Source organism: Pinus tabuliformis, chromosome 7 (genome assembly GCF_031772625.1).
Source record: "Pinus tabuliformis cultivar Carrire ecotype Pingquan chromosome 7, CPIR1, whole genome shotgun sequence".
In the NCBI taxonomy this organism is placed as follows: domain Eukaryota; kingdom Viridiplantae; phylum Streptophyta; class Pinopsida; order Pinales; family Pinaceae; genus Pinus; species Pinus tabuliformis.
This window is the reverse complement of record NC_142293.1, coordinates 1,631,414,774-1,631,442,651: the sequence shown is the minus strand read 5'-3', so window position 1 is coordinate 1,631,442,651 and position 27,878 is coordinate 1,631,414,774. Positions and strand designations below refer to the sequence as shown.

Genomic DNA, 27,878 nt, shown 5'->3' with positions numbered 1-27,878 from the left:
AATTGATTTGGAAACTAGATTCCAAGGGCTATCTTCCCTATGAATTTCAGATAAAAATGTTTCCATTAGACACTTCAAATATAGGTTGTACTAACTCTGTCCTCAACATTTCACTTGAGACCTAGTTTTGATTTTGATCACATTTTTATTTGTGATATAAATTGAGAACTTCAAAATGGATTCCAAAACTAGATTTCAAGAGATATGTAAAAAAAACATGATTTCATAATGATCCTATATGGTTACCCAAAATAGGCTTGTTCTTACTGCATTTTTCCATGTAGTCCTTTCAAATGAATATTGAACAATGATTTGAAGAAATTGTTTGAAACAAATTTATTATGGAAGTCTTATTGTGAATTCATTCTACTTGTTTATTTATTCTATTCTATCCTATTCTATTTTAGAAAACTAATTCATTCTCTCAAGTATAAGAGAATTTCCAGTGCATCCATTTTCGTAACAAGATCATAAGTAAGCTCATATCCAAATTTGAAAAGTATACTTCAATGAAATATTGGACATGAAAATTTATTTGATCATAAAGATTTGATGAGAAAGAATGTTGAAGAATGGAGTAGTGTTGTAACCTATTCTTTAACATCATCTTTTAGATCTTGTTGTTGAAAATGGATTTTGTAGTTTTTTTTTTTTTTGATTTTATGTTTTTGTTGGGGGGGTTTTGTTTTGGAAACCTAATTTTAGGATCTCTATTTCTAGACATAAAGAAACATAACTAAGAGAAATGTATACTAACTAAATTTTTAGTGTTTTTGTTTATCTTCTATTTGACTATGTTGATAATTACCTCCCCGACAACGGCGCCAAAATGTTGGGCTAATTTATTGACTAAATTAACACAAGTATTTAATTATCAATCCGGGTTTGTAAAACTTGGAGGCAAATCCACTGTATATGGACATCAGATATAATCAAGTTTAGAAGATAAAATTTGAAGATTTAAAGAAGTACATATTACAAATATAAACCTATTTTAACAATTTCTAATTCACTTATGTAATATATGAGGGAAGAGCCTCCTAACTTAGGAGAACCAGGTTGTCCTTCCCTACAATACTACTTTCATGAAGATAACTCTAAGAGCACTAATTAACAATGGTTTATGATGCAGAAGATGTAGAAGAAGATGCTCCTAACTAAGGAGGTCCAAATTTTCCTTCTTCACAATCCTACTATATCACAATTACCATTGCTTCAAACCAGAAAAGCATAAATAACTTCAAATGAGAAATGGAGAATGAAATTCAGTTTTAGTTCAAGATCAAATAGAAGGAGAATTTAACTTAAATTCTTGTGTGTCCCTTCATATGTAGATTAGAATTAAACCAATATTCATTCAGCAATCATCACACATCTAAATACATTTGAAACAAAAACTAGTCTATGAAAACTACGAAAATTGAACCAAGAAGTGTACTTAGCTTGGTGTGGGGGCCCTCCACCCTTACCTTGCACACTTGAAGAAATCTCAGCTACAACAACTTTAGTAAATCAACCAAGTATGAACAAAAAATTGGAATGAAACAAGTTCTTCAAATTAGCTCCCAACTCAAATTATACAACAGTTACATACAAATTCCATTTCCATTACCAAAAGCCATCAAAGTCTTGGCTTTAAATAGAGGTTTAATGAAACAAACTGATCTATATTATCTCTAACACTAATATCTACTCATATCCACCTATCTAAGTCGAACTCATCCAATTTATCCCAAGAAATATGGTCAATCCCATAAAATCTCAAAACTGCCCTATTTTCTAGGGATTTTCTGGTGACTAGTCATGTTTGACCAGCCTTGATCGGGCCTAATAAAGCTTGTTCTGGCCGAACCAAGTGGAGTTAGCTTAGTCCTAGTTCCCAAGCTGTCCATACATGCATCAAACTCGAGCCCAAGTGTCCTTCAAACATGTCATCCACATAGCTATTACGGGAATTTCTGATTTAGTCCAAAATTGCACTTGAAACTCAATTTTCATAAAAACTTCTAGAAATTGCAAAATTAAAATTAAACACCTGAATATGCATAAAATACATCAAAATGAGATGGATGTGATGGAAAATGGATGGAAAATATAAGGATTAAGTAGGTTTCCCTAAGCAAAAATAGACCAAAACTGAGGGCCAACAACAAGTACAAGGATCTTAAACACAAGTTACAGTAGGGTACAATTGATCAAGATGTGGAATATCATCTTACGATAAATGGTTTGGTGAGATTCAGGGACAAGATCTATGTGAAGGATGATAGTGGACTCAAGAAGCTTATATTGAGGGAGTTTCATGTCAAGCCATATTTGGGACACCCACAATATCTGAAGACATTGACAGTAGTGAAGAAGGTCTATTATTGGTTAAATCTAAAGAAGGAAGTGGCAAATTTTGTGGCTATATTTTTGGACTATTAGCAGGTGAAAGTAGAGTGTAAGCTTCTAGGTGGGTTGCTTCAGCCTATTCAAATTCCATAATGGAAATGGGAGGTCAATTCCATGGATTTCATTATAGGTCTTCTGAATACATTGAGGCAGCATCATTCTATCATGGTGTGGTCGATAGGTTGAGCAAGGTAGCTCACTTCATTATAGTGAAGACTACTTTTTCATCTAATGAGGTGGCACGGGTCTTCATTAGGGATATCGTGATATTGCATGGTGTTCCAAAGCATATTGTGTTAAACATGGATGTTAAGTTCACTTCCAATTTTTGGAAGGAATTGTTTGCAGGTTTGGTGACAAAGTTGGCCTTTTGTACAACTTATCACCCACAGACAGATGTACAAAAAGAGAGGTTCAACAAGATTCTGGAGTATATTTTGAGGATGTACGTCATGCACTAGCAAAGGATATGGGAGGAGTACCTTCCATTGGTCGATTTTACTTACAACAATGGTTATCAGGAGTCATTAAGGATAAGTATGTTTTAGGCACTATATGGGCAAGTACTCCCATCAGTTGGAGTGATCCAGTGAACATGGTACTTATTGGACTGGATATGTAGGCATAAATGGAACAGGAAATGTAGGTTAAAAAGAAGAATTTAAAGGTAGCATGGGATAGTAAGAAGAGTTATGCAGACTAGCATAGGGCATTTAAGGAGTTTGAGGTTAGGGATAATGTGTATTTTCGCATCAAGTCCAATAAAATCTCCTTGAGGTTTGGATCATGTGCCAACTTGGCACCATGGTATTGTGGGCCTTTTGAGATCCTTGGGAGGATTGGACTAGTGGCCTACAGACTTGCGCTGCCTCCAAGAGTGAAATTCCATGATGTTTTCCATGTTTCATTGCTTAAAAGATATGTAAAAGATGTTTATCACGTTATTGATTGGTTTATATTGTAGGTGGAACCAAGAGAATTCCATTCGGAACCTTAGTGTATATTGCAGCGGAAACATCTCATGCTCCATAACAGAGAAATCGAGTAGGTTAAAGTGCTTTGGGCCCAATGAAGCAACATGGGAGATGGTTGATTAGATGTGGGATATGTATCTTTCATTATTTTATGGTTGAGGCAAAGAATTTTTGGTATATGTATATATGTACATGGATGTAAATACTGCCATGAGTTGTGTTATAAATCTCTAATAATCGATATGGGTGTCATGTTTTTATGGTTGTCATGATGGTTTTTCTTTTGAGCAGGATGTTCATTGTAAATACTGCAACGAGTTGGGTTATAAAGCTCCATGGGAAGTATGTTTTGGTTTTCATCAGTTTTTATGGTTGTAGGTGTCATAGAACATCAAAGACGGCGTTCCCCTAAGTGGAAGGGGTTTGTAACAGCCCCAGGTTAAAAGTTCATGTAATAAAGTTAATAAAGGAAAATTAAGACCTAGGTCAAGGGACACTTATTCCAAGTTGAATGTTGGGAAAAATATCCTAGTGGGCATCACTTGGTGTGTATTATGGCTAAGGATAAATTGGCAAAGGCAAAGGCAATGGAAAAGGCTTCGAAAAGGCAAAAATGTATTATTGATATTTTATTTATGAAAATAAAGGAAAATAGGAGAAAAGGAAGGTGAAAGGTCGTAGGTTGCATGTGAGGAGGAAATTGAAGGAAAATTAAGGAAAATGAAGAAATTAGAGGCATCAATAATAAAAATACATTAGAGCATTAGTTTGTAGCCTTTTATTAGTTTGTTTTCAGAATTGGTATTTAGAGAGTAGAAAAGCACTAAGAGGAGAAGGAAAGCAAGAAAGCAATGGAAGGACAAGGAAAGCACAAGAAAGCAATGATCAAGTAAGGAAAGGTTGGATCAAGAAAGTTCAAAATGAATACTTGTAGGTAACAGGTTGCATGTATGATTTCCTAGATGGTTTTGGCATGCATGGTATGTGCATGTGTGTATTTGGTTTCATGATTGTCGATGGCATGGATTTTTTTGAGTTTTGACAATGGTTTTTAGCCTTGCCTTGCCATTTCCACATAGCCATGATGTGATGGTATTATTTCTCAGTTGATCTCTAGATTTCCAAAAGGTTTGGAATTCGAGTGAGGTGGTCTAAGGAAAATCACAAGGGTTGGGGATGGAGGTGGTCTTCTCCGGGAAGCCCTCAATAGGTGGGTGGAGACAGGACAATTCCTCAATGGATGGTGAAGGTATTATAAGGCATCCAAGCTTGGTTTGGTTTTGTGATCTTAGATTCGGTTCAGGTGAGATCATGGTATGGTGAGGCTGGAGGTGGTTTAACCTCTAGATTTCCTTGTTTTTTTGTGGATTGGTTTATCCCATGAGATCACACATTCTTGCTTGGAATACGGGACGAGGGTGATTGACTGAAATAAATATTTGGTTTAGCCCTATCTATGGTCAGGTGGTAAGTCGAAGTCCCTGACTTGGTTGGATTTTGCATATGGTTAATAAGAGCTAAGTTTCTGGTGTCTTTTATGAGTAATTATACTTGTTATTATGTGGCTTTAATGGTTGTTCTATTATTGTTGTCTACATGGTTATATTTTGGTTATAAGAATGGTTATATGGCAGCTTTAAGCATGGATCTTATCACATTTTAATGAATGAATGTCTGGCTAATGAATGAATGACCTAATTGGTATTATGACAGCTATTTTGAGAAGGCATAAAACCTTCTTGTTAAACCTTCGATAAGTTTTCACTTCCTTATGTTCAGATATACATTCATGACCTGTAGGTCGCATTTTAATCATGTGTTTGACAGAATGTCAATCCTGGTTGGGATAGGTCAGGTCAAATCCTGGTTTAATTTTCAGTGTGTAAGCCTTATTTTTATGTTATGAATCATTTCTGGAAGTTTCATTGAGTTCTCGACAGGGCCATGAGTCCTAACCCTTAAAAAGTGGCTCATAATTTGGGGTCATTGGCACAGAACTAACTAGAAAAGTCCATATAAGTCACTAGGACGTGGGCCTATGGGAGCGAATAGAGGCTTATAGTCACTTGGAGGCCTTTTCAAGGGAGAAACTGAGGCTCTAGGTTAGTGAAAAAGAGAGTTAGCTTAGGGTTTGGACACTTGGTGTGGTTGGGTAGCTCCTGGAGGTCATGTAACACCTGAGGGAATTTAATAAGGTCTTAAGTGTCGACTTCATTTCCTTAAGGCCATATAGAAGGTTGAGTCTTATCATAGTGACCCTCGGCTCATGTTTACCTCGGGCAAACCAGTGAAGGTGGGTAAATGTGGAAGGAGGCAGGTTACATCTTTCTCAAGGAATTCAAACTGAACTTTTGATAACGTTTAGGATATGGAGCCCAATGTCTAGGTGGTTTATCAATTGCACACTAACAATAAGCACCAAAGTGGTTTATCAGTTTTACCTACAATAGAAACCACGGTGGTTTATCAATTTTTTCCTAGAAGTAAACACCACAATGACCCACTATTTCTCTAATTTCATTCACAATGGTTCACCTATGGTTCATATGCGGTATTTCTCCATCTAAAGCGTTGAAATCCACTATCTAGGTGGTAAACTAGTTGTCTTTTCATAGCAAGAACCACAGGGGTCTGATGTCCGTTATCCAAATGGTTTATCAGTACTCAAAAAGCACCACAATGACCTATAATTCCTTTTCCAAGTGGTTTATCAGCTATATAACAAGCACCATATTGATTCAATCTTCTATCGAACCTCTCATTAGTCCACTGGCTTAGACAACATAGTCTGATGGCCTCACTCACAATTCACAGTAGATTCAACCAAAATTTGCAAGGATTTAATTCATGAGTGTGCAAGGCCAAGTCTTTAGGGTGTTTATTTATAATCCTAAATGCACATGGGTTTAAACTAATATATCCATTTATTACATAACATGTGCACAATGTTCATAAGGAATTTTATTAAATTAACAACCTTGGTGTACCCCATACACATGGATTTGTTTACTAGGTCAAACACCACACTATCATCTATTGTCAATGCCTAATAACTCCCACACACTCCAATGATCAGATGAGTGCACTTAGAAGGGAGAAAAAAATATGTCCAGGAGATAACTAGGGTGAACTTAACTAGTAAGAGAGAGATTGAGAGCTAGAGGACCAAGCAGCGAGAGCCAGCCTTTGTTCTATTAAATTTTGCATTTATATAATTATTCTTAGAATATTTTTGTGTTTAAGAGGTCACCAACATGTCTCTTCAATGTAATAGGGGAAAGGGAACCATTGTCTCCTCCACCACCTCCAATCGCATCTCATTAATTGAATGTTAGTAAGTGACTCGACTAGGTCTGGAAATGGTAGTTCATTAACTTCAACATTTAAGTTCAGGGTTGGGTTCATGGATTTCCAAGCAATAAAACTCAATCAAACATTGGGATTTCGAAAGGTTTATCCTCTACTTCAAGATAAAATCATAAGGATCAAACTTAAATTTTTAAAACATATTATATCAGCCACTTATGGCTCATGTACCTATGTTGGCATTACAAAAAATATTAATTACAAAAATTGGGCTAAATGAGAGGGTTGTCACAAACCCTACCCCATTAAAGGAACAACGTCTCAATGTTCTATAACTAAAAAATAAAATTTAGCTTTATAATTAACAACTCTTACAATATTATATACATTAAACAAAAATGGGTAGAGCTCTCTCATTTAGTCTTCAAATTCCCATGTAGCTTCACTCAATCCAAAGTGCTTCCATTGCACCTTGACCTACTCTATTACCCAATTCTTGAGCATGGTTTGTCTTTGATGTAGGATGCATAATGGTTTGTGTTGGAATTATCCCTCAGATTCCACTTGTATCACATAAAAATCAATCACATGATTAGTGTCATGTACATACTTTTTAAGAAAATAAATATGAAATACATTGTGTGCTTTCATTGTTGATGGCAAGACCATTGTATACGCTAATAGTCCCACTCTTTCCAAAGTACGAAATAGTCCACAAAATTTGGGTGTTAATTTAGCACATGGCCACACTTTCAATGAGCTCTTCCTTTTTCTGATGTAGAGATATACATGCTCTCCCACTTGTAATTCTTTGTATTCTCTAGTTGTCTACATAACTCTTTTTCCTATCTTAGGATGCTTTCAACTTCTACCTGTTGTTAATCACTTCTTGCCTCGTTTCTCTCAGTGTGTTAGATCCAAATACCACCCTATTCACTAGGTCATCCTAGCTAATGGGAGTATTGCATTTTCTGTCATATGGTGCCTCAAAAGGACTTATAATCAGTGACTCTTTGTACCCATTGTCCTTACCCCTTTGGCTAGCGCATGACATATATCCTTAACATGACTTCTAGGATTTTATTTTAGCTTTCAGTTTGACCATCTATCTAAGGATGATAGGCTATGCTAAAGGCTATTTAAGTCCCAAATCCTGCAAAAAAATCTTTCCAAAAATTTGAATTGAACTCAGCATCCCAATCTGAAATGATCTTCTTGGGTATGTCATGGAATCCGAATATTTCTCTCATACAAATATGAGATATATCAATAGCTTTATGGGTGGACTTAATAGCTATAAAATGAATTTTATTAATCAATTTTTCCACAAACTCCATAATGGCATCATTTTGTTTAAATATATTTAGAAATATCGTGATGAATCCCATGGATATGACTTCCTATTTTCACTTAGGGATTGGAATTGGTTGTAGAAATCTTGTTGAATGTTTGCATTCTACTTTGACTTGTTGGCATTCTAGGAACCTGGCAATATATTTTGATATTCCCTTCTTCATTCCTAGCCAATAATATAATTTAGTTATGGTTGTTATCATTTTAAGGGTAATTAGGATGACTTGAATAAGGTATTTTGTGGAACTCGTCCCGATTATGATTATCTTCAAGTCTGTCACACAAGGTACATACCATCTTCCTTTGAATGACAACATACCATCATCCATTAGCTTGTAATTATTTTGTATTGTTTCCTCTAGTTCCTATTGTAAACATTCCTTCTCAAACTTCAAATTCTCATCATGTATAAATTTGTCTTTAATCTTTTCTTTGGTGTCAATTTCACAAGTGGCTCATGGCTTCCAAGTGAGCTTCTTTTAGAATTGTACTGAGTGCATATGCTACCCAAATTTTCTTACCTTTACTATGCTTAATTTCAAAATAAAATTCACTAATAAAATCCAACCATCTAACATGTATAACATTTAGCTTAGGTTGTTATCCATGATATAACATCAAAAGGCACCTTCTCTGAAGCAAGTAGTTCCTCCACATCTTCAGTGGATGCACAATTGTCACTAGATCTAAATCATGAGTAATATAGTTCCTCTCATGCTCCATTAGTTTCCCTGACTTGTAGAAGATTGCATGGCCTTCTTGCGTCAAGGATCCACCTAGTCCTTCCTTGCAACCATCTATGCAAACTAGGAAATTGTTATATGTCCCTCATCGTCATAATAATTGTACGTGTGAGTAAAGGCCTAAGTTGCTCAAAGCTAGTTGCACACTCTAATGTTCGTTCAAATTTTACTTCTTTCATCTATAAATTTGTGAATGGATTTCCAATCTTTGAAAAACCATTAATGAATCATTGGTAATATTCAACCGACTCCATGAAGGATGTGACCTCCATTACAGTTAGGGGAGTGAACCACTCCATTATGGCCTTCATCTTGTATGGATCCACGACTACTCCTTCCTTTGAGATGACATGTCCCAAATATTGTACTTCTTATTGGAATAAATCACATTTACTAACTTTGGCATACAATTTGTGTTCAAATAGTAATTGCAACACTACGTCCATGTGCTCTTCATGTTCTTCTTAGTTTTTGAGTAAACCAAAATCATCAACAAATACTAACACAAACTTGTCCAACTATTGGTTGAGGAAATTGTTCATCATGCACATGAACGTGGCCAAGGAATTTCTGAGCCCAAATGGTACCAATATGAACTTGTAGTGCCTATATATCATCCTCGAAGTTGTCTTGTGAATGTCTTCATCTTTAATTCTGACTTGATGATAGCCAAATCTCATATCTATATCGGAAAACATTGTATTTCCTCTCATTTTATCAAATAGATCGCCAATTTTTGGAAAAGTATATTTATTCTTCATTGTAGCTTTATTTAACTGTTTGTAATAAATGCATAATCGTAGTGTTCCATCCTTCTTCTTTACAAACAAAATTAGGGCTCCACAAGGTGATACATCAGGTTTGATGTTTGCAATATACATCATTTCTTTCAGCTACAATTTTAATTCCACCAACTTTGATGTGCTCATATGATACAAGGTTTTAGGGATTACCACAAAACTAAGAATCAATTCAATGGAAAGATTGATTTCCCTACCAAGTGGAAATCCTAGCACGCACTTTGGAAATACATCACTATATTGTTTTAGACTAGGGTGATCTCCAATTATGAGTTTGTTGTCCTTTGTTACATTGGTTACTTGAATCATAAACATGGAAAACCCTTCCCAACTACAGTTTCTCACTCTAAGTGTTGAAATTTGTCTTACTAAAATGGAATTTCTCATTCCTTGCAATACCTTTTCCTCTCCTTCATCATTACGGCATTCCAACAATTTACCATAGCAGTCAACTTTAGTACTATGGGATGTTAGAAAATCAATGCCAATCAAAATATCAAATGAACCCAATGGAAACATATTAGGCATATCTTTTTTGGGCACGTCGATAATTTTTAGGTGGCATGACTCCACCAAATTAGTCACTCTCTTTTTACTCACATGGCTAGCTCGACCAACCAGGATTTTGCATGTGGTTATTTTTGCAAGGCACGTGTCTTTGAAATTTTTGGGCTAACATAGCTAAAGTTAGAACCTGGATCAATTAAAATTGAAACTGGCTAGTTGGAAACCATATCTTTCATTTTGATTAACAAGGCTTGATGATCTACTTGTTTGTTGTCCAATGTTGCATAAATCCAATGTATACTTTGAGACACATCATTCACTTTTGTTTCCTCTTGTACATTATACAACTTCTTCATTAGAGAAATTTTTAGGTCTAAAATGGACCTCCTAAGGAATATTATAAAATAATATTATATTACATCATCAAATTTTAGACGAAAAAAAAAACAAAACAAAAACAAAACTACTAGTTAAACTTGTATTTTCAACTTGTCTACCTATGATTTTACTCAAATTTTGAGCAAGAGCACTCCTTGGATGCATAATTTAATTCCTCATCCAAGGAGTACCCATGTTTCATATAAATTTTGATGGACTCTGTTACATGAAAAATGAGAAATACATGAAAAAATGTGATTGCAATCACGTTTTTTCATGTATTTCTCGTTTTTCATATAGGAGGGTCCATCAAAATATGCAACATATGTGCTCCTTAGATGAGGAGTTAAATTAAGCATATAATGAGTGCTACTACTTAATTTTGAGTAAAACCATTGGGAGATAAGTTGAAAAGGTAGTTTTTTTATTATTATTCTTTAATCTTTTTACTTTTTAACTGCAAAAATGGTGAATCATCCCCAATGGTTTACATCATCATCTTGAATATTATTGTTTCTTATTATTATAGTCCATTTTTTCACATCTGAACAATAGGCCTCCTAAGGGATCAATCAACATCCTATTCCCCCTTGCCATCATCTTGCACAAATCCCTAAGCATGCCTCTTTCATTCCCTAGAGTTTGCCTAAAACTGCATCATCTGAGCCAGTTTTAGGGCCAACACTCCCGGGCCTCTTGCTGGATCGAATTCACCTACAGGTTTCTCCCTTGTGGCCTGCATTAATCACCTACAGGTTTCTCCCCTTTTCACCTGTGTTGGTTCTATAAATTCGAGAAAAAGAAAGAAATTTAGGAAGTCTCCTCTTCCATGATCTTTCAGAGTTTTTAACAACCATTTACCTAAATAAAACATTTGGTCCTATCCTACCGTACTTTGAAGTTTCCATCCATTATACTTTTATCCCATCCTCTGATCAAAGGTGGATCTAAAACCTTATATTTGTAATTGGATAAGAAATCCCAACTTACCTCACTCTTCTATATATTTACAGCATACCATATGCAAGAAGTTGGATTTTGGAGAGTGATTCTACCCTTATGTTGTTGTTTTGAGAGGTTTCATTTCATGCATTTAGGGTGATTTGATGTGCACATTGTGACAAGGAAAGGACAAGTCAAACTAGAGGATATCTTCTACAAGATCAACATATATTTATGGTTGTAACTCCTTCCATTTATATTAATGCAAATAATTATATGTTTTCCTATATGTGATATTGTTATTTCATGTATTTAAATACCATGTTGATCTATTGAATAGAATATTTAGATGATATTGCATAGGTCTCGTGGTTTCTTGGCTTGTGTTATCTGACTGTGCAGATTCTAATTTTGGAAATAGGAGTTGGAAATGGAGCATTCAAGCTAAACAAGGAGTGAATCTTGCGACGGATTTCAACTAGGCTTCATTCCATCATTTATTTACTTTAAGGAAAGCATTGGGTTCCTTGTCTCTTTTTTTTCTAGTTTAGCCACCAAACCTAGGGGAGATACTTTTGTCCGCAATCGCAAATCATGTATAAAAAATTTGCGACCATACTAGGGAACGATGTATTCCCTTGGTGGTTCCTTTGTCCATTATGTTTGATTACCTCTTTGATAGACCCTTGTTGCTTTACCCAGCCAAGAACAGACCTAGGAAGTGATTTCATTAAGTCTCATTTGTAATTTTTGTGTTGAAATTCTCTAGATCCTTATACCAATGCTCCCCCTGTGCTTCTAACAAAGCATTGCACCTCACCTGGGCCCACTGTACCGGCGTTGCAAAGCACTAGTGCCTCTTCTGCACCAACGTTGGCCCCTATTTTTACACAATATTTTCTCTAATATTTTATTGTCTCTTTGATAAGCCTACTTCCAAGTGACCTTCCCTCAGTCTTGAGTGTCTTGTGGTCTCTCTAAAGCCTCCATTTGGTTTGCATTTATGTTTCACTGCCTTTGGTAAGGATTGGTTTCAGTTCTTCTTTGTTCTTATCATTAGGTCTCTTATAAATTACGTTTGGTCATTGGTCACTTGGATGAATTATTGTTCTAGTCCTCATTCTCAAAAGTGCATTTGAATTGGTGATTAAACTTTTTCATATTAGTTTTCCTCATTTCAAAAATTAAGTGTGTTGAAAAGAAGAATCTTTGCATTTTCATCTAGGGTTTTATGTGTGAAATTGTGTGTTTTGCTTTCATTTTTTTCAAAAAAAATACCCCTCAATTGTTCGGGGGGGAGGATGAATTGTGTATGAGTGTTAATCACCTTTGAATGTCATCTCTTTTGATTTTTGAAATTTTCATGGAATTTCAGTTTGATTCCTCTATTCATGAAATTTCATATTACTTTTGATTTCATTGGAATACTCTTGTGTTTGTTTTGAAGAATGCTCTTGCATAGATCACATTTGCATAGTTAGAATTCTCATTTTCACAAGAGGAAAGGAAATAGTGTATAGATTACATTTGCATAGTTTTCAGCGGAATCATGCATAAATTACATTGTTTGGTTTGGCATATTTTTATGTTTTGAATTGAATTGGAACAGTGAAATTGAAAGATATAGTTAGGAAGTTTTTGTTTGTTGCATATTTGATTCTTGTATCATTGTTTGCACCTCTTCCCTACACTAGATAGCTTTCATTGAAATTGAAAAGAGTTATTTTTCTCATATTAGTTGCATCATACGTGTGTTCAAGTGATATCAAATTTTGAGCCTTGAAATTGAAATCTAATTCAAGATAAACTCTAAAATTCACCTTAATTAACCTAAGGATCATTTGTAACATTAACGCAAACACGTAGAAGTATAGGCTAGAAACATGTTCTGGCTTCGTTAAATGTACGTAAGTGAATAGGATCGTACTCTGCATACCTTTGGGTATATTGGATGGCGCTCCATGCATGAAAATTATATGGTAACGCTTTCACGAACAGTTACGCATTACACAACACTACTGTGGACTGCACTCCCACGTACCTTCGATTATATTTTTGGAGTCCCCTATAGGTTTCTATCCAACCATAGGTAACTAATTTGGCCATATTATATACCATGATACATTGAACACATCATTTGGGGAGATTTCTTGCATGTACGTTAAGTCCTTGGTTCACCAAGGTCTATATTGTAGTTCATGGTTGCTTGGTAAACCTTTATTCCTAGTTACCCCTTTGTTTTGTTTGTATATTTAATTTCTAAGATCAATTAGTTGACCGCATAACAACATGCTCCCTGTGGAACAACTCCTTAGTGGATAATAGGTTGAGACTAATGGAAACAGTTCTGGAGTCTACCAATCAAGGGAACCCCTCTGTTGGGAATCATGTTCCTTTTCCTTCTTTTGGAAATATTGGTGCTCCTTATATGGCAAAATTGTCCCTTCCCAGATTTACCATTAGCTTGTCAGTTTGGTTATTTTCTACCTACCCTTATGGTTCTGAATGTCCAAACTGCTTCTCAATAGTGTTATCCTCCATCTGAACAACATCAACCTCATGTTGATCCTAAAGTTGACCCTTTTCCTTCTTCACCTATTATTTCTTCATCCCTTTCTTCCTCTTCTCCTGGTGAAAGTCTTGATTCTAGTAACGAGGAAGCTAAAAAGAAGAAAAAAAGACGAAGAAGAAGAAGAAAAATAAGCAGGGGGGAAACCAATCAACCATTTCTACAGACACAACTAGTATGGACAAATCTTCCAATCAGCCCCGTCAAGTTAAATTCTCTTACATGTTATGTAAGTGTGACCACATTCTTAGAGTTTGCCCTGGTATTCCCAAAGTATTACAAGTGTGGTCCATAGGCTCACATTGGCCTTTGTCATCAGCTTCTGGAGATCATATTGGTGACAAACCCTCAACTAGCGATAGTAAGGTCCATGGGAAAAGGGTAAAGTCAAATCTCCCTGTAAGTTATGTGAAGGGAATCATCCTATTCAGCTTTGTCCTTATATGGATGAAGCCTTAAAAGTATTGGAAAACCTTACAACTTCTCAACCTCGACTTCCAGTTGGTTATCGAAATCTTTCTCCCAATCCTCCACTAGTTGATGAAATTATTGATCAAAATCCATCTCCAGTAAATCCTGCCCTCTCTAAATGTGAATCCCATGAGTCCCTTCCCAACCAACCATTGGTTAAGAAAATAGTTGACTTGATTCCATCTTCAATTTATCGTACCTTTCCTGTAGAGAGTGAAATTCATACTGCTTAGGTTCTTCTCGTTTCTTCAGGTTCCAATGAACTGGGGGATAATCTTCCCATTCCCACAGCATTGGAGAGGAGTTCTCCCATTCCCATATCACAAGGAGGCAGTTCTCCCATTCCCACTCCACCCCCTCCAAGTAGTATGGTCACTTCCTTTGATTGGAGTCTACTAGAAGTATATCATCTTCCTCCTTACATGCCCTTTCAGGTCATAGTAAAATATTATAATGTGGTTGTACCTAGCACAATCATAGATGAAGGCTCATATGTTAGTATTTTGTCCTCAACTCCTTGGCAAGCTTTAGGTTCTCCACAGATTGTTCCTGTCACCCAGAATATGTTGGCCTTTATCAAAGGAACCAATCAACCATTAGGGATCCTTCCTAAGTTGCCTATTACTTTGGAAGTAAATACTATCTATATCAATGTGATGGTATTCCAAGGCTCTTTGGATTTTAATTTACTCCTTTGGCGTGACTATATTTATGTCATGGGAGATCTTGTCTCTTCACTCTTTCGTGTGATGTGTTTCCTACATGAAGGAAGAATCATGAGTATTGACCAGCTTTCGTTTGTTGGTCCTAATTTGACTCCCAATCAACTAACTTCCATAAATGGCCCTTATATGCAAGTGGTATCTTCCCCACCACAAGATAATTATGCGGGAACCTGTTCCATGCCCACGTCTACTAATGATCTAGTAGGTGATGTAGTGCATGTTATATACCTTAAGGGTTTGATCAATAAAGAGAATCATTTCTATCTATATTCAATCTTATTATTTTTGGGTTTATTTTTGTTATCATACATTTCTGGGTTAGATCTACAACAATTGGTATCAGAGCTACAACAAGTGGTATCAGAGCACTTTCTTGGGCAAACCGTGGAATTTTTTTATTTTTTTTTGCAGGGATTTTTTGGATGGCGAAATTGCAGATCAGATCTGTACATTTTGGTGCCAGATCTGCAGAATCTAATTGCAGATATGTATTCCTTGTGAAAAAATACCCAAATTCAAAAAAAAAAATCAGTTGAATCGGAGTCCGGATGAAGGAGATATCGCTGATCTAAAAATCAGTGGGGTTGCAGACAATTTTCAGGGCAGCGAGTTTGAGGCACAGATCTAGAAGCCCTGGTGCAAGATCTGCAAAATATAATTGTATATATGTATTCTTTGGGAAAAAACACCCGATTTCAAAAAAAAAATCGGTCGAATCGGAGTCCGGATGAGGGAGATATAGCTGATTTAAAATCAGCTCTTTTTGCAGACATTTTGGGTGACGGCGAGAGAGTAGCAGAGCAGATCTGGAATTCTAGTGCCTGGATCAGGATTTTTATCACATGGGCAGATGCAGAATGATTGTTCCATTTCTAAAAACAGGTTATAATAGGGATTCTGAGCAATATTGACGGATCTGTGACCATTTCAATTTTTCGCCAATATTTTTGTGATGGCGGGCCTAGATCGCTTTGAACAGGAAGACTCTTTTTTGGGTCGTCTCACTAAGCTCCGACAGATTGGTACAGTGGAGGAATATATTACCGCTTTTGAAGCCTTAGCCTTCCGCACTAAGGGTCTCACAGATACATTCTTCAAGGAATGTTTTATCAGGGGTCTTAAAGAAGCCATCAAAGCTCAAGTTCTACTTCACCACCCTCCCACGTGGAAGGAGGCTTGCTAGGTAGCTCGTCGGGTCACATTGCCTAGCAAAGATTTTATTTTTATAGAAAAGAAGGAAAATATAGAAGGGTTACTTCCTACTGGTATATCCTTATTGCAGATTCATGGATTGATTCAGAAAGAGAAGATCATTGTTTCTATCAATCCTAGTTGTAAACATAATTTTATTAGTGTTAATTTGGCAAAAAAATTGCAAGTCTCAGCAAAACAAATTGAACATACACCGGTTGATGATAAGGATGTTCAAATCTATAAGGATTTGAAGCTTTCTATGGATAAGTATGTGTTTCATGGTGATTTTTATGCTTCAGATACAAATAACATGGATGTTGTTTTGGGATACCCTTGGATGGAATTAGTGGGTGCTACCAATATTAATGTGCAGAAGAAATTCCTGAAGCTCTGGTATAAAAAGAAGAAAATTACATTACAGGATATTTCCATTAATAAGTAGGTAGAGTCCAAGGAGGCTGAAGCAGAAGATGTTCAAGGGACTGACACATCAGATGATGAGCCTTTGATGATCAACAATCAAACACAAACAGAGGCTGCAGAAGAAAAGGTTACAGGTGATGATACATCAGACGAGGGCTCAGTGGTTGAAGTCATATTGAAAACGAAGACACCACAACAGGCACCACAGCAGGGTGAAGTAAAGAAACAGCCATTGTGGGTTAAAACTTCAACATATCATCACCCACATCACCCAGCGAGACAACCATCAAGATGGAAACCAAGTCGTCACATGACGGATCGCGAGGAGAGAAGATCCACCCACTGCACATCAACACAGAAGAGCTGCCACGGTCAACTTCCATCTCAAGCGAGCGAGGCACCAGCGAGATTGAGGGTTCACCTTTCTCTTGGATGGCTAGATGCACGTGCATGGTATCAGTGGACTACTCTTTTGAGTAGATCTTATTATTTGTGTTCTTCCCATGTTTCGGGGACAAAACATGCTTAGGGGGGTGGAATGTTATATACCTTAAGGGTTTGATCAATAAAGAGAATCATTTCTATCTATATTCAATCTTATTATTTTTGGGTTTATTTCTGTTATCATACATTTCCGGGTTAGATCTACAACAGTGCATCATGTACTACGGGCATTGGGGCATGATATTTCCATTGGATCCCTTGATATATTCCAAAGAATTGTTCTCCAATCTGATGAGAACCTCTTGGGATCCATGGTCTCTCAAAGGCCATGATCAGAATCGGAGCAAAGTTCATTTTCTTGTGTCAAGCTCATTAAAAAGTGAAACAAGGTTCTCATAACATAGTTCCTTTTCTTTTGTCAAGCTCGTTAAAAAATGAAACAAGGTCCTTGGAGAAGAGTGTAGGTCATTATACTACTAGTGTAACCCCTTATTTGTTGGGAAAAAAAATTTGGACCCTATATTAGGTTGGGCGGACCTACCTATGTTTTTGTGCATGGTTTTCGCACATGGTTTTGGACGCGATGGTTTTCGGTCCATGGTATTGGATGCTTCGGCATGTATAAATATGTATTGCAACATTGAAAGGAACATAATGAAAAATCAAGCTGGTAGTCTTGGTTTTGGGATCCAGGGGAAAATCTCTGTGTATATGTGTTTTATGTGTTATGCACTCGCATTGTTTATTTTCTGTGTTTTAGAATTCGTATGCAATAATTTCTGTACGAGGTTAAAACATACATTATTGTTATTAGTACAAACCCCTATTATATTTTGTGCCCATTTAGTCCCCATATTGTTATTATTGTGCTCCATAGAAGCCCACTATTGTTATTATTGTGGCCTTACATTATTATTGTTTTCTCGGTTCGGATTATATTATAACCCCTTAGACTCCTATATATAAAAAGGAGGTCTTGTCATTTGTATCATCCAAGAATTATTCATTTGTGTAATGTAAAGGAGGTTTCCCCCTCAAAGAGGCTTATTTTGAAGGTGTTTATCTATCTTTTCTATCTTTTTGTGAGTTGGTTTCATAACATTTGGTATCAGAGCTTAGATTCTAGGGTTTTGCTACTCCAAACAGGTCATCGTGGAATTTTCGCTATAAATTTTTTTCTGCAACGTTTCAGATGCTAAGAAAAAAACCCATTTGAGAGGACATCATTCTGAACCTTGGGTCCAAATTTCATATCTTGTCTCGCTATATTTTCAAATATATGATCTAAGGAAGTTAGGGTTTGTGCAAGCTCCATAATTCCATATCAAACAGGTCATTGTGGAAGTTTCACTATAATTTGTTTGCTACGAAGTTTTAGATTATGAAAGTAAACTCATTTGAGCTGAAACATTGGTGAAGCTTGGGCCCAAATTTTAGATATTTTTTTGCTATATTTTCGAAGATACAGTCCAAGACTTTTAGGGTTTCTGCAGGCTCCCGAATTACATCCTAAATAGGTGACCTTGGGAAAATCGTCATAAAGTTCTCTTTGAGCATCAAACTGAAATTCCATAAGAAGTTTCAGAAAGAGGACAAACTGTAGTTTTCTTTTTATCGGTTTCAGGTCCTAAGGTTTAAACAGTGACACGTGGCACTTCGTACAAGTTCGCTCTACTAAACTAGTCTATAATCAGGTCATCGTGGGAGATTTGACATAACTCTTCCTTGCATAATCCAATCTTGATCAGACTTGCGGGGTTAGAAAGAGGACTCAGAGGGCTACTGCAGGATGCAATTTCAAAACTTGGAGATCTGAAATTATAGAGTTACAATCGTTTCAAGATCGAGCTCCTAAAATCAAGAAAAGGTGATATGAGGAAGTTTGATGGAAAGGATCCGGTAAATTAGATACTACAGATGGACAAACATTTTGATCTACATGAGGTGCGACTGTTACAAAAGGTACGTATTACATCTTCATATTTAGAACCGAATCAATTTTTATGGTATAAAGGGCTTTGTTCTCGTAAACCACTTGTTACGTGCTCAATTTTCACGGAGGAAATGATAGCACGTTATGAGGATACAAAGAGAAACACCTTCTTTAGCCAATTGATAAATCTCAAACAAAAGTGTTCAGTGGCAGAGAACATTGAGGACTTTCAAAAATTAAATATAAGGGAAAATGATATTCTAGAGAAGCATAGGATTGATGTCTCCATAGGTACTTTAAAGGATAACATTCAACATGAGGTTCGTCTTTGGGAACCTGATTCATTGGAGAATGCATTCAGGTTGGCAAGAAAAGTGGAAAGCAAAATTATGGCAACAAACAAGTATACCCCTCACAACTATAAAGGTGGAATTGTTGTTTCTCCTAGCCTTCCACAACCTACAAGGTTGACACCACAACAATTGGAAGAAAAAAGAGCAAAAGGGCTTTGCTACAATTGTGATAACAAATACATTAAAGGTCATAATTGTGCTGAGAAGAAATTATTTTACATTGATTGTGAAGACAAGGAAGAAAAGGATCAAGAAACGTCAAAAGAAGAGGATATACACCAGGAACCAACCCCAAAGAAAGAAGAAATGAATCTAACCATATCTTGTAAAGCATTGGAAAGAATTACCACTCCTCAAACTCTCAAGATAAAAGGACATATCAAGAAGAAAAAGGTTCAAGAAGTAAAATATCACATTGAGAAAGAAGAAATGAATCCGACCATATCTTGTAATGCACTGGCTGGAATTACCACTACTCAAACTATAAAGATAGAAGGACATATCAAGAAGAAAAATTTTCAAGAAGTGAAATATCACATCGAACATCAAGAAATGAATCTGACCATATCTTGTAATGCATTGGAAGAAATTACGACTCCTCAAACTCTCAAGATAGAATGACATATCAGTAAGAAAAAGATTCAAGCAATGAAACATCACATCAAGCATCAACAACAAGTTCTCCAATTTTTAAAGGATAATGCCACAATGGTGCAAAATCGAATGAAACAACAAGCAGATCAACATTGTAGTGAAAGAAGTTTTAATGTAGGCGATTGGGTATTTTTATGGCTACATCTCAAGCAAGCTATTTATGAGAAGGAAATGTTGGCAATACTACATACACTTAAGAAATGGTGACCTTACCTAATGGGAAGACACTTCAATGTAAAAATGGAGCATGATAGTCTTGAATACCTTTTAGAACAAAGATTATCTTTAGAAGAAAAAAAAAATGGGTCACAAATATGTTGGATTATGACTTTGAAATCATCTACAAAAAAGGGAAGCAAAATGTTGTTGCAGATGCACTCTCAAGAAAGGATGAGGATGTTGAAGCATTATTTTGTGTAATTTCTATTATCCAACCAGATTGGATAAATGAAGCAAGGGATGAATGGAAGAAGGACAAAGAAGTGTGGCCACTCATTCAAAAGTTGCAGAAGATCCCAATTCAAACAATGTTTCTAGAACTTGATGAGGAAAGAAAAATCATATTCGAGCAGTCACAGAAACAAGAACTTGACAGCTACGAAATCAATCAATTTCATAGTATCTCATCAAGTGGAAGAACCTACCCGTTGAATATTCCACATGGGAGGACAAGAATTTTATACAGAAGCATCAAGAACTACTCAAGCGTTGAGGACAACACTTTTTGAAGGAGAGGGGCATGTTAGGTCCCTATACTACTCCCCTTATTGTTATTAGTACAACCCCCTTATTATATTAATGTGCCCATGTAATCCCCATATTGTTTTATTGTGCCCTTTAGAAGCCAACTATTGTTATTATTGTGCCCTTACATTATTATTGTTTTTTCGGTTCTGATTATATTATGACCCCTTAGACTCCTATATATAGAAAGGAGGTCTTGTCATTTGTATCATCCAAGAATTTCTCATTTGTGTAATGTAAAGGAGGTTGCCCCCTCGAACAGGCTTATTTTGAAGGTGTTTATCTATCTTTTCTATATTTTTGTGAGTTTGTTTCATAACAAAGAGTTCATTGTCATAATAATAGTATTTTTACAACAATACTTGGGTTCAGACTGAAAAAAACCTTAAAAGATCTTTCAGAGCTCTGATGCGAATTCCTGATCAACGCAGACAAACCCTAACCAGCCGCCGCCCCTGACTGTTTACCCTGCTACAGCCGTCGCTCCCCTGCTGATCGATAGCAATGGACATGGCGGTCGGAGGGGAGAGCTCTGCCTCCCCTCCAAAAAACTCCACGAGCTCTGACAATACCCAGTTCTCAAAGCCTCTGCACCCTTCTGACGCAGGCCCAGATGCAGGTCAAGACGGACATCGGAAGGCTGAGGCAAGGATTCATACGGCCCCGACAGGAGAAGACGATGCTGACAAAGAGAACCACGATAAAGCTAAGGCGACTCAGCCAAAGGCAACCTCAGCCACTTGTATCCCAAAAGCTGCTGAACCCATCAAAGTTGACCTGCCCAGCCATCGCATCAATGGTGAAATCCAGTACATGCAAGATCATGCACTCATCGGAAAGTTTCTAGGCTTCTGGCCTACGGAAAAAGCCCTACAAGGCTGGATAGCTTCAAAATGGAAGCCCAAAGGACAAATAACTCTGCAACTAGGACCAAAGGGCTTCTTTACAGCAATCTTTCACTGTGTGGAGGACAGAGTGCGGATATTCGAAGGAGGGCCATACTTCTTCAACTCTTCAGGACTCTATCTCATAGAATGGAAGCCCAGATTCAATCCCGATAAGGAAGACTTCAGCTGGGCACCGGTCTGGATCAGGATGTACTCCCTCCCAGCAGAGTACTGGAAAGAAGAAACGCTGGCGGATATAGGCAACAAACTGGGCACCTTCATACGAGTTGCAGCGGAGACAAAAACTCGCAAATACACCTCATACGCCCGGATCTGCGTCCAGATGCATCTGACCAAAGCTCTCGCTGATACGGTAAAACTCTATCACGATGATTATGAATGGACTCAACCTTTAGATTATGAACACATTCCCTTTCGCTGTCGTAAGTGTCATGAGCACGGCCACCTATTCCGTGACTGTCCATTAAATTCCCAGTCCAAAGCAGCTGCAGCTGTCTCTGACAAAGACCCTGAAGGTTTTATCAAAATCCCCAACCGCCGTAGGCATGCCAAAAAGAGTCAGCCAGTTATGGAAAACACTTTCAAAGCGGACCACCAGAACAAATTCTCTGTTCTTGCTACGCATGACAAACAAGATCATCCCAGTTCTGAACCCCCACACAACCCCTTTTCGCCCTCTTCATCCCTCCTTCACTCAGATCCCTTGCAGCCCTCTGACCCTGCCTCAATGAATCCCACTCCAGGCCCTTCTTTGGAGAAAGGTAAATCCGTATCAAGTTCCAGTCCCCTCTCTTTCTCTAAAGAGAAACCCACAGTGGATAATATGCAGCAGGACTCTGATATGGAAACCGATGCTACTCTGGCTCTCAGTCTTCAGCAAGAAGCGGATGAGGAAGTTCTAGGTGAAACTACTGTTATGGAAGAAGATCAGGCGGATGTCAATATAGATGGATTAGACATCTTCACACTTGAAGCGGCATGCAAACAAAAAGAATACAACTCTATTCAACCCTGGCAAATAGACAAGCTGGAAGGAGTTCTAGCCAAGGCGCAGCATAATAAAAGCCTGGGCATACAGGGAGGCAGTCTATGGGATGGAAAAAAGATACTCAAGGATCTCAAGAAAAGGGGAAGAAAGACAGACCTACAGCGCACCATAGCAATAGGTGAAATACTTATGGAATCTGGGCGATTCCCTAAGTTGACAAAGTTCTACAAACCCAAATCACAGTTTACATGAAGTTAATATCCTGGAATGTGAGAGGACTCAATAGTCCCTCAAAACACAGAATGATCAAACATTTGATTCAACAAGAAAAACCAACCATAGTTTTTCTGCAAGAAACCAAAAGCAACACTGATGCTATTGAACGGATCCGCAGCAAAGTTTGGGCAGGAAGCAGGGCCATCTCTGTAGATGCCTCCGGAGCCTCAGGCGGTCTAGCTATTTTATGGAACCCACAGATCATCACTCTATATGACTTCCACGCCACCCTCCATCTCATTCAAGCCTCATTCCACCTCGTAGGCACCGGCATACATGGTCATCTAACAAATGTATACTTTCCTCAACTAATTCAGCAAAAATTAGAACTACTGGAAACAATCTCTATCCTCAATGAAAATAGACAATTCCCGCTATGGATCGGGGGCGGCGACTTCAACATAATAACTTCCATGGCAGAGAAACAGGGAGGCAGAATCAGGCTTGACAGTGACAGTGAAGGCCTCAAAGAATTCATTCAAAACAATCACCTTATGGACATCCCTACCTCCAATGGAATTTTCACCTGGACAAACAAAAGACGAGGCATTCATCACATAGCCTCCCGACTTGACAGATTTCTCCTCTCTGATAATGCAATCCATTTGGGAGGGGATTTCAATGCTTCCATCCTCCCCCAAAGCGGTTCTGATCACTGGCCAATTTTGCTACAATGGTCCAGACCAGGCAACCAATGCAACAGACCCTTCAGATTCGAAGCATTCTGGCTAACAAACACCACTTTCAGGAAGGTAGTCAGTGATGCTTGGGCAGCCTACACTCCGCCAGAGGGAGCCAAAATGTATCAATTCCAACAAAAGCTGAAAAATCTGAAATATGTCCTCAAAGTCTGGAATCGCACAAGTTTTGGTAACATTCAGGAGAAGCGCTCACAATTAGAACAGCAAATGCGCACGCTCCAGCAAAATCTCATTCTCCAAGGCAGAACAGAAGAACAAGCACAACAGGAACAGGTACTTTGGAACCAAATCGAGGAACGCAGGAAGCAAGAAGAAATACTCTGGCGGCAAAAATCGAGAATCAACTGGCTCAAAGAAGGAGAGAAGAACACAAAATTCTTCCATAAGGCCACCATTCAAAGGCGAATGCACAATAATATCGCGTTCATCAACAACCAACAAGGCGAAAGAATTGAGGAACATCAGGACATGGAAAAGGAATTCACAGGGTATTTCAAGGAAATCTTAACGGAACCCATTGAGAATAGGGACGCAGCAATCCGGGCCATCACGCAGCATATTCCAAGCATCATAACTGAGGATCACAACAACAGATTACTCCAGCCCACGACCCTGCAAGAAGTTGAAGAAGCCATGGCTCAACTCAAGGACGGAAAAGCGCCTGGTCCTGATGGCTTTACAGCCAATTTTTTCCACGAATTCTGGGACCTCATCAAAAATGAAGTTTGGAACCTTGTTGAAGAATCCAGAAGTATGCACTGGATCCTCCCGTCCCTCAATACCACCTTCCTAGCTCTGGTTCCCAAAGGTGAAGAACCCAACAGGCCGGAAAACTTCAGACCTATAGCACTATGCAATGTCATATACAAGCTAATCTCAAAGGTGATTGCAAACAGGCTCAAACCTCTCCTACCCCTGCTCATATCTCCGGAACAAACAGGATATGTGGAAGGAAGGCAGATTATGGACGGAATCATACTATCAAATGAGGTTATACACTCTTTAAAGATCCTCAAGAAACCAGGTATGATTCTAAAACTCGACCTCTCCAAAGCTTTTGATAAGCTTAGTTGGAATTTTATTCAAAAAATGCTTTTAGCCTTTGGATTCAGTGCAACATGGACCAGGTGGATCATGAATCTCATTACCTCCCCCAGCTTCTCAGTTCTTTTGAATGGCTCACCATCTTCTCCCTTTCGACCCTCCCGTGGCATAAGACAAGGGGATCCTCTCTCTCCTTTTCTCTTTGTTCTAATGGCAGAGGGTCTTAGCAGACTTCTCAAATCAGCTATTGCCTCTCAAAAGCTTAAAGGTATCTCTATCCATGGTCTCAATCCGCTGTCCCATCAGCAATTCGTGGACGACACCATGTTATTTGGCCATCCATCCTCAAAAGAAGCCACAGTGTTTAAATCTCTCCTCTCCCTTTACTCTGATGCCTCTGGCACCTCCATCAATGCCTCAAAGTCGCAACTATTCTTTTTCAACACCCCCCCTTCCACACAAAGGAATATTGCCAGAATCTTGGGATTCACCATTTCCCATCTGCCATCTAAATACCTTGGAGCTCCCCTCTCAGATTCAGCTATCAAACACGCTTCATGGCGGTCCCTCCTTGATAGGCTGGAATCAAAACTCTCCTCGTGGACCTTTCGTGCTCTCAACATGGCAGGCAGATTGGTCTTGATAAAGTCTGTCCTTCAAGCTATGCCGCTGTACCTATTCTCCACACTGGCAGCTCCAAAATGGGTCCTTAAAGACATTCGCAACCTTCAGCGCAACTTCCTATGGGGCTCCACGGGCAGAAATCGAAAATGGGCCCTCGTTAATTGGAAAGAAGTGTGCAAACTCAAAAAAGAGGGTGGACTAGGGCTTAGAGATCCACTTCAAAGTAACAACACTATGGGAGCCCGGATGTGGTGGAACTGGCTCTCCAAGCCTCATTCACCTTGGGCACGCTTATGGCAAGCGAAGTATGCTATGGGAAGTCAATGGCACGATCTCATCAGAATTAACTCCATCGCCCAAGGCTCTCCAATCTGGAATGCTGCTAAGATACACAGTCGCTTCATACAGGAACATAGTTTTTGGGAAATCCACTCCGGCACATCAGCCAAGTTCTGGGAGGATTCGTGGCAGCAGCTCCCCAAATTGGCAAATCTATTCCAGATGCCACTCTGGCATTCGTATATGCAGCAAGAAAACCTCATTCAGGTTCATCAATTCTGGCAACAAACGCAGCATCAAGAATACCAAATATGGAGACCCGCAAACAGCTGGCAAAGAGACTGGGAAGGTGAAACTTACTCAGACTTGGACCAGGAACTCACACAACGCAGAATTCGCTACTCCAACCAGCAGGATAAGCTCAGATGGGGTCACACGCACAAAGGCACATTCACCACCAAAGAAGCACATCAGTTGCGCTATTCAGACACCCAAGGGGATCAAGACCAAATTTGGGCACGAGTCTGGCTTCCAGGGCTTTGGCCTAAAATTTCAACCTTTTTATGGCTGCTCAGTAAAAGGCGCATTCTTACCTGGGACAATTTGATAAAACGGGGATTCATTGGGCCCTCCAGATGCCCAAATTGCAATCTTCACACTGAGACAATCAGCCATCTAATGGAGACCTGTCCGTTAGCAAAGCAGCTTTGGGAGAAAGTGGAGAAATGCAATAAAAGAACAGCACCAAGGGGCGAGGATGTAACGGACAATATTAGGAACTGGGACAAGAACCCATTCAAAAGCCAACTTCTCAATACCTTATGGGGTCTAATTCCAGGTTTTCTATACTGGCTTCTCTGGAAAGAGCGCAACTCTCGTATCTTCAACAACACCTCCCGGACAACAGACGCTCTGTGGCTTATCTACAAAAGAAATATTCAGGAAACCTTAGCCATAAGAACCTGGTATGACACTGACATGCCAGAAACGCAACAAGAAAGGGATATTTTTAAAGAATGGAATCTTGACCTTTCAGCCTTTGCAAAGGTCATCACCCGTCCCCCTCGCAGCTCCACCTCCCCATCCTCCTGGTCCCCACCAGCTTTCAACTCTTTCAAGCTCAACTTTGATGGGGCAGCAAAAGGTAACCCCGGTCCGGCAGGTTACGGAGGAATCATCAGAAGTCATACAGGAGCACCTCTGCACATCTATTATGGCTCTTTAGGCAAAGACACTAACAATGTTGCAGAGTTGGAAGGACTTTGGCAAGGGATCTGTTTAGCAGAGCAACAACACTTCTTCCCTCTTGAGGTGGAAGGCGACTCTCTCATCCTAATCACTGCAGCCAAGAAAATTCAAGCAGGGGCGACAGCGGACAAAGTAGCAACCAGCTGGAGACTTCTAAGCAGGCTGGAATCCTTGGAAGCGAAGCTCAAACATCCACATAGCATTACCTTTCAGCATGTGCGAAGAACAGCAAATCAGGTAGCCGACAGAATGGCCAACCAAGGAGTTTCTCAGACTTCACCATATTTTTCAGGCTCCCTGGACATAGTTGAAGATGAACAACTCAAAAAAGACTGCAGCACCTTGGTGCAAAAGGACCTCTCCCCCCCGGATGCGGGTGGTTATTAGTTATAAATGGCTCACGGCTTGTCTGCAGGGCATGTGTCCGCCCGGACAAGCCACGTACACAGGAAGGACTCGCCCACATCGTCATAGCATGCAGCATTTAAGGAGGAGGGACATGGCCTACAGCAGAAGCATCCCCTCGACATTTACTGCTCGCCTTGAGAAGCGGAACATGGCGCTTCAAAGCCAGAGGTTCTCGGACATTCTCCTGCATTTTTCGTTTGTTCCTGCTCTGGTCTTGAGGGAGGTGGCGGAGGCTCACTGTTTCGGCTCCCATTCAGGCTCTGAGAGCAACTGTGATGGTTTAGAAGCCATAGATTTGGGCAATTCGGAGGCATACCAGCAGTCTGGTCAAGAGTTTGGGAGCTTGGCGGTGTTGCATATCTGTTACTCGCCGTCTAGTTTGAGGATTGAAGGTCTGGTTCAGAGCGAAAATTCGCGTGAGCATACCTGTCACCCGCGCATTACCATCATGCAACGAGAACGTCAAAGAGGAGTCAGTCGGCGTGGTAGTTACAG

General features: G+C 38.7%; 1 protein-coding gene across 1 annotated transcript; it reads left to right on the top strand.

Annotated features, from left to right (window-relative positions):
- Positions 1-21,411: 21,411 nt before the first annotated feature.
- Positions 21,412-27,362, top strand: LOC149254507 (uncharacterized). The gene is made up of 5 exons (XM_089454800.1): positions 21,412-21,706; positions 21,926-22,981; positions 23,212-24,053; positions 24,246-24,531; positions 24,880-27,362. The coding sequence occupies exons 1-5, from the start codon at positions 21,412-21,414 to the stop codon at positions 27,360-27,362; spliced, it is 4,962 nt and encodes a 1,653-aa protein (XP_089310926.1).
- The last annotated feature ends 516 nt before the right edge of the window (positions 27,363-27,878 follow it).

Bases quoted from the DNA above. Each gene is read 5' to 3' on its own strand.
- LOC149254507 (XM_089454800.1), top strand. From the start codon at position 21,412: ATGGACATGGCGGTCGGAGGGGAGAGCTCTGCCTCCCCTCCAAAAAAC. The intron at 21,707-21,925 runs GTGAAATCCAGT...TCAACTCTTCAG, and splicing joins GCCCAGCCATCGCATCAATG to GACTCTATCTCATAGAATGG. The intron at 24,532-24,879 runs GTATGCACTGGA...AAATGCTTTTAG, and splicing joins CCTTGTTGAAGAATCCAGAA to CCTTTGGATTCAGTGCAACA.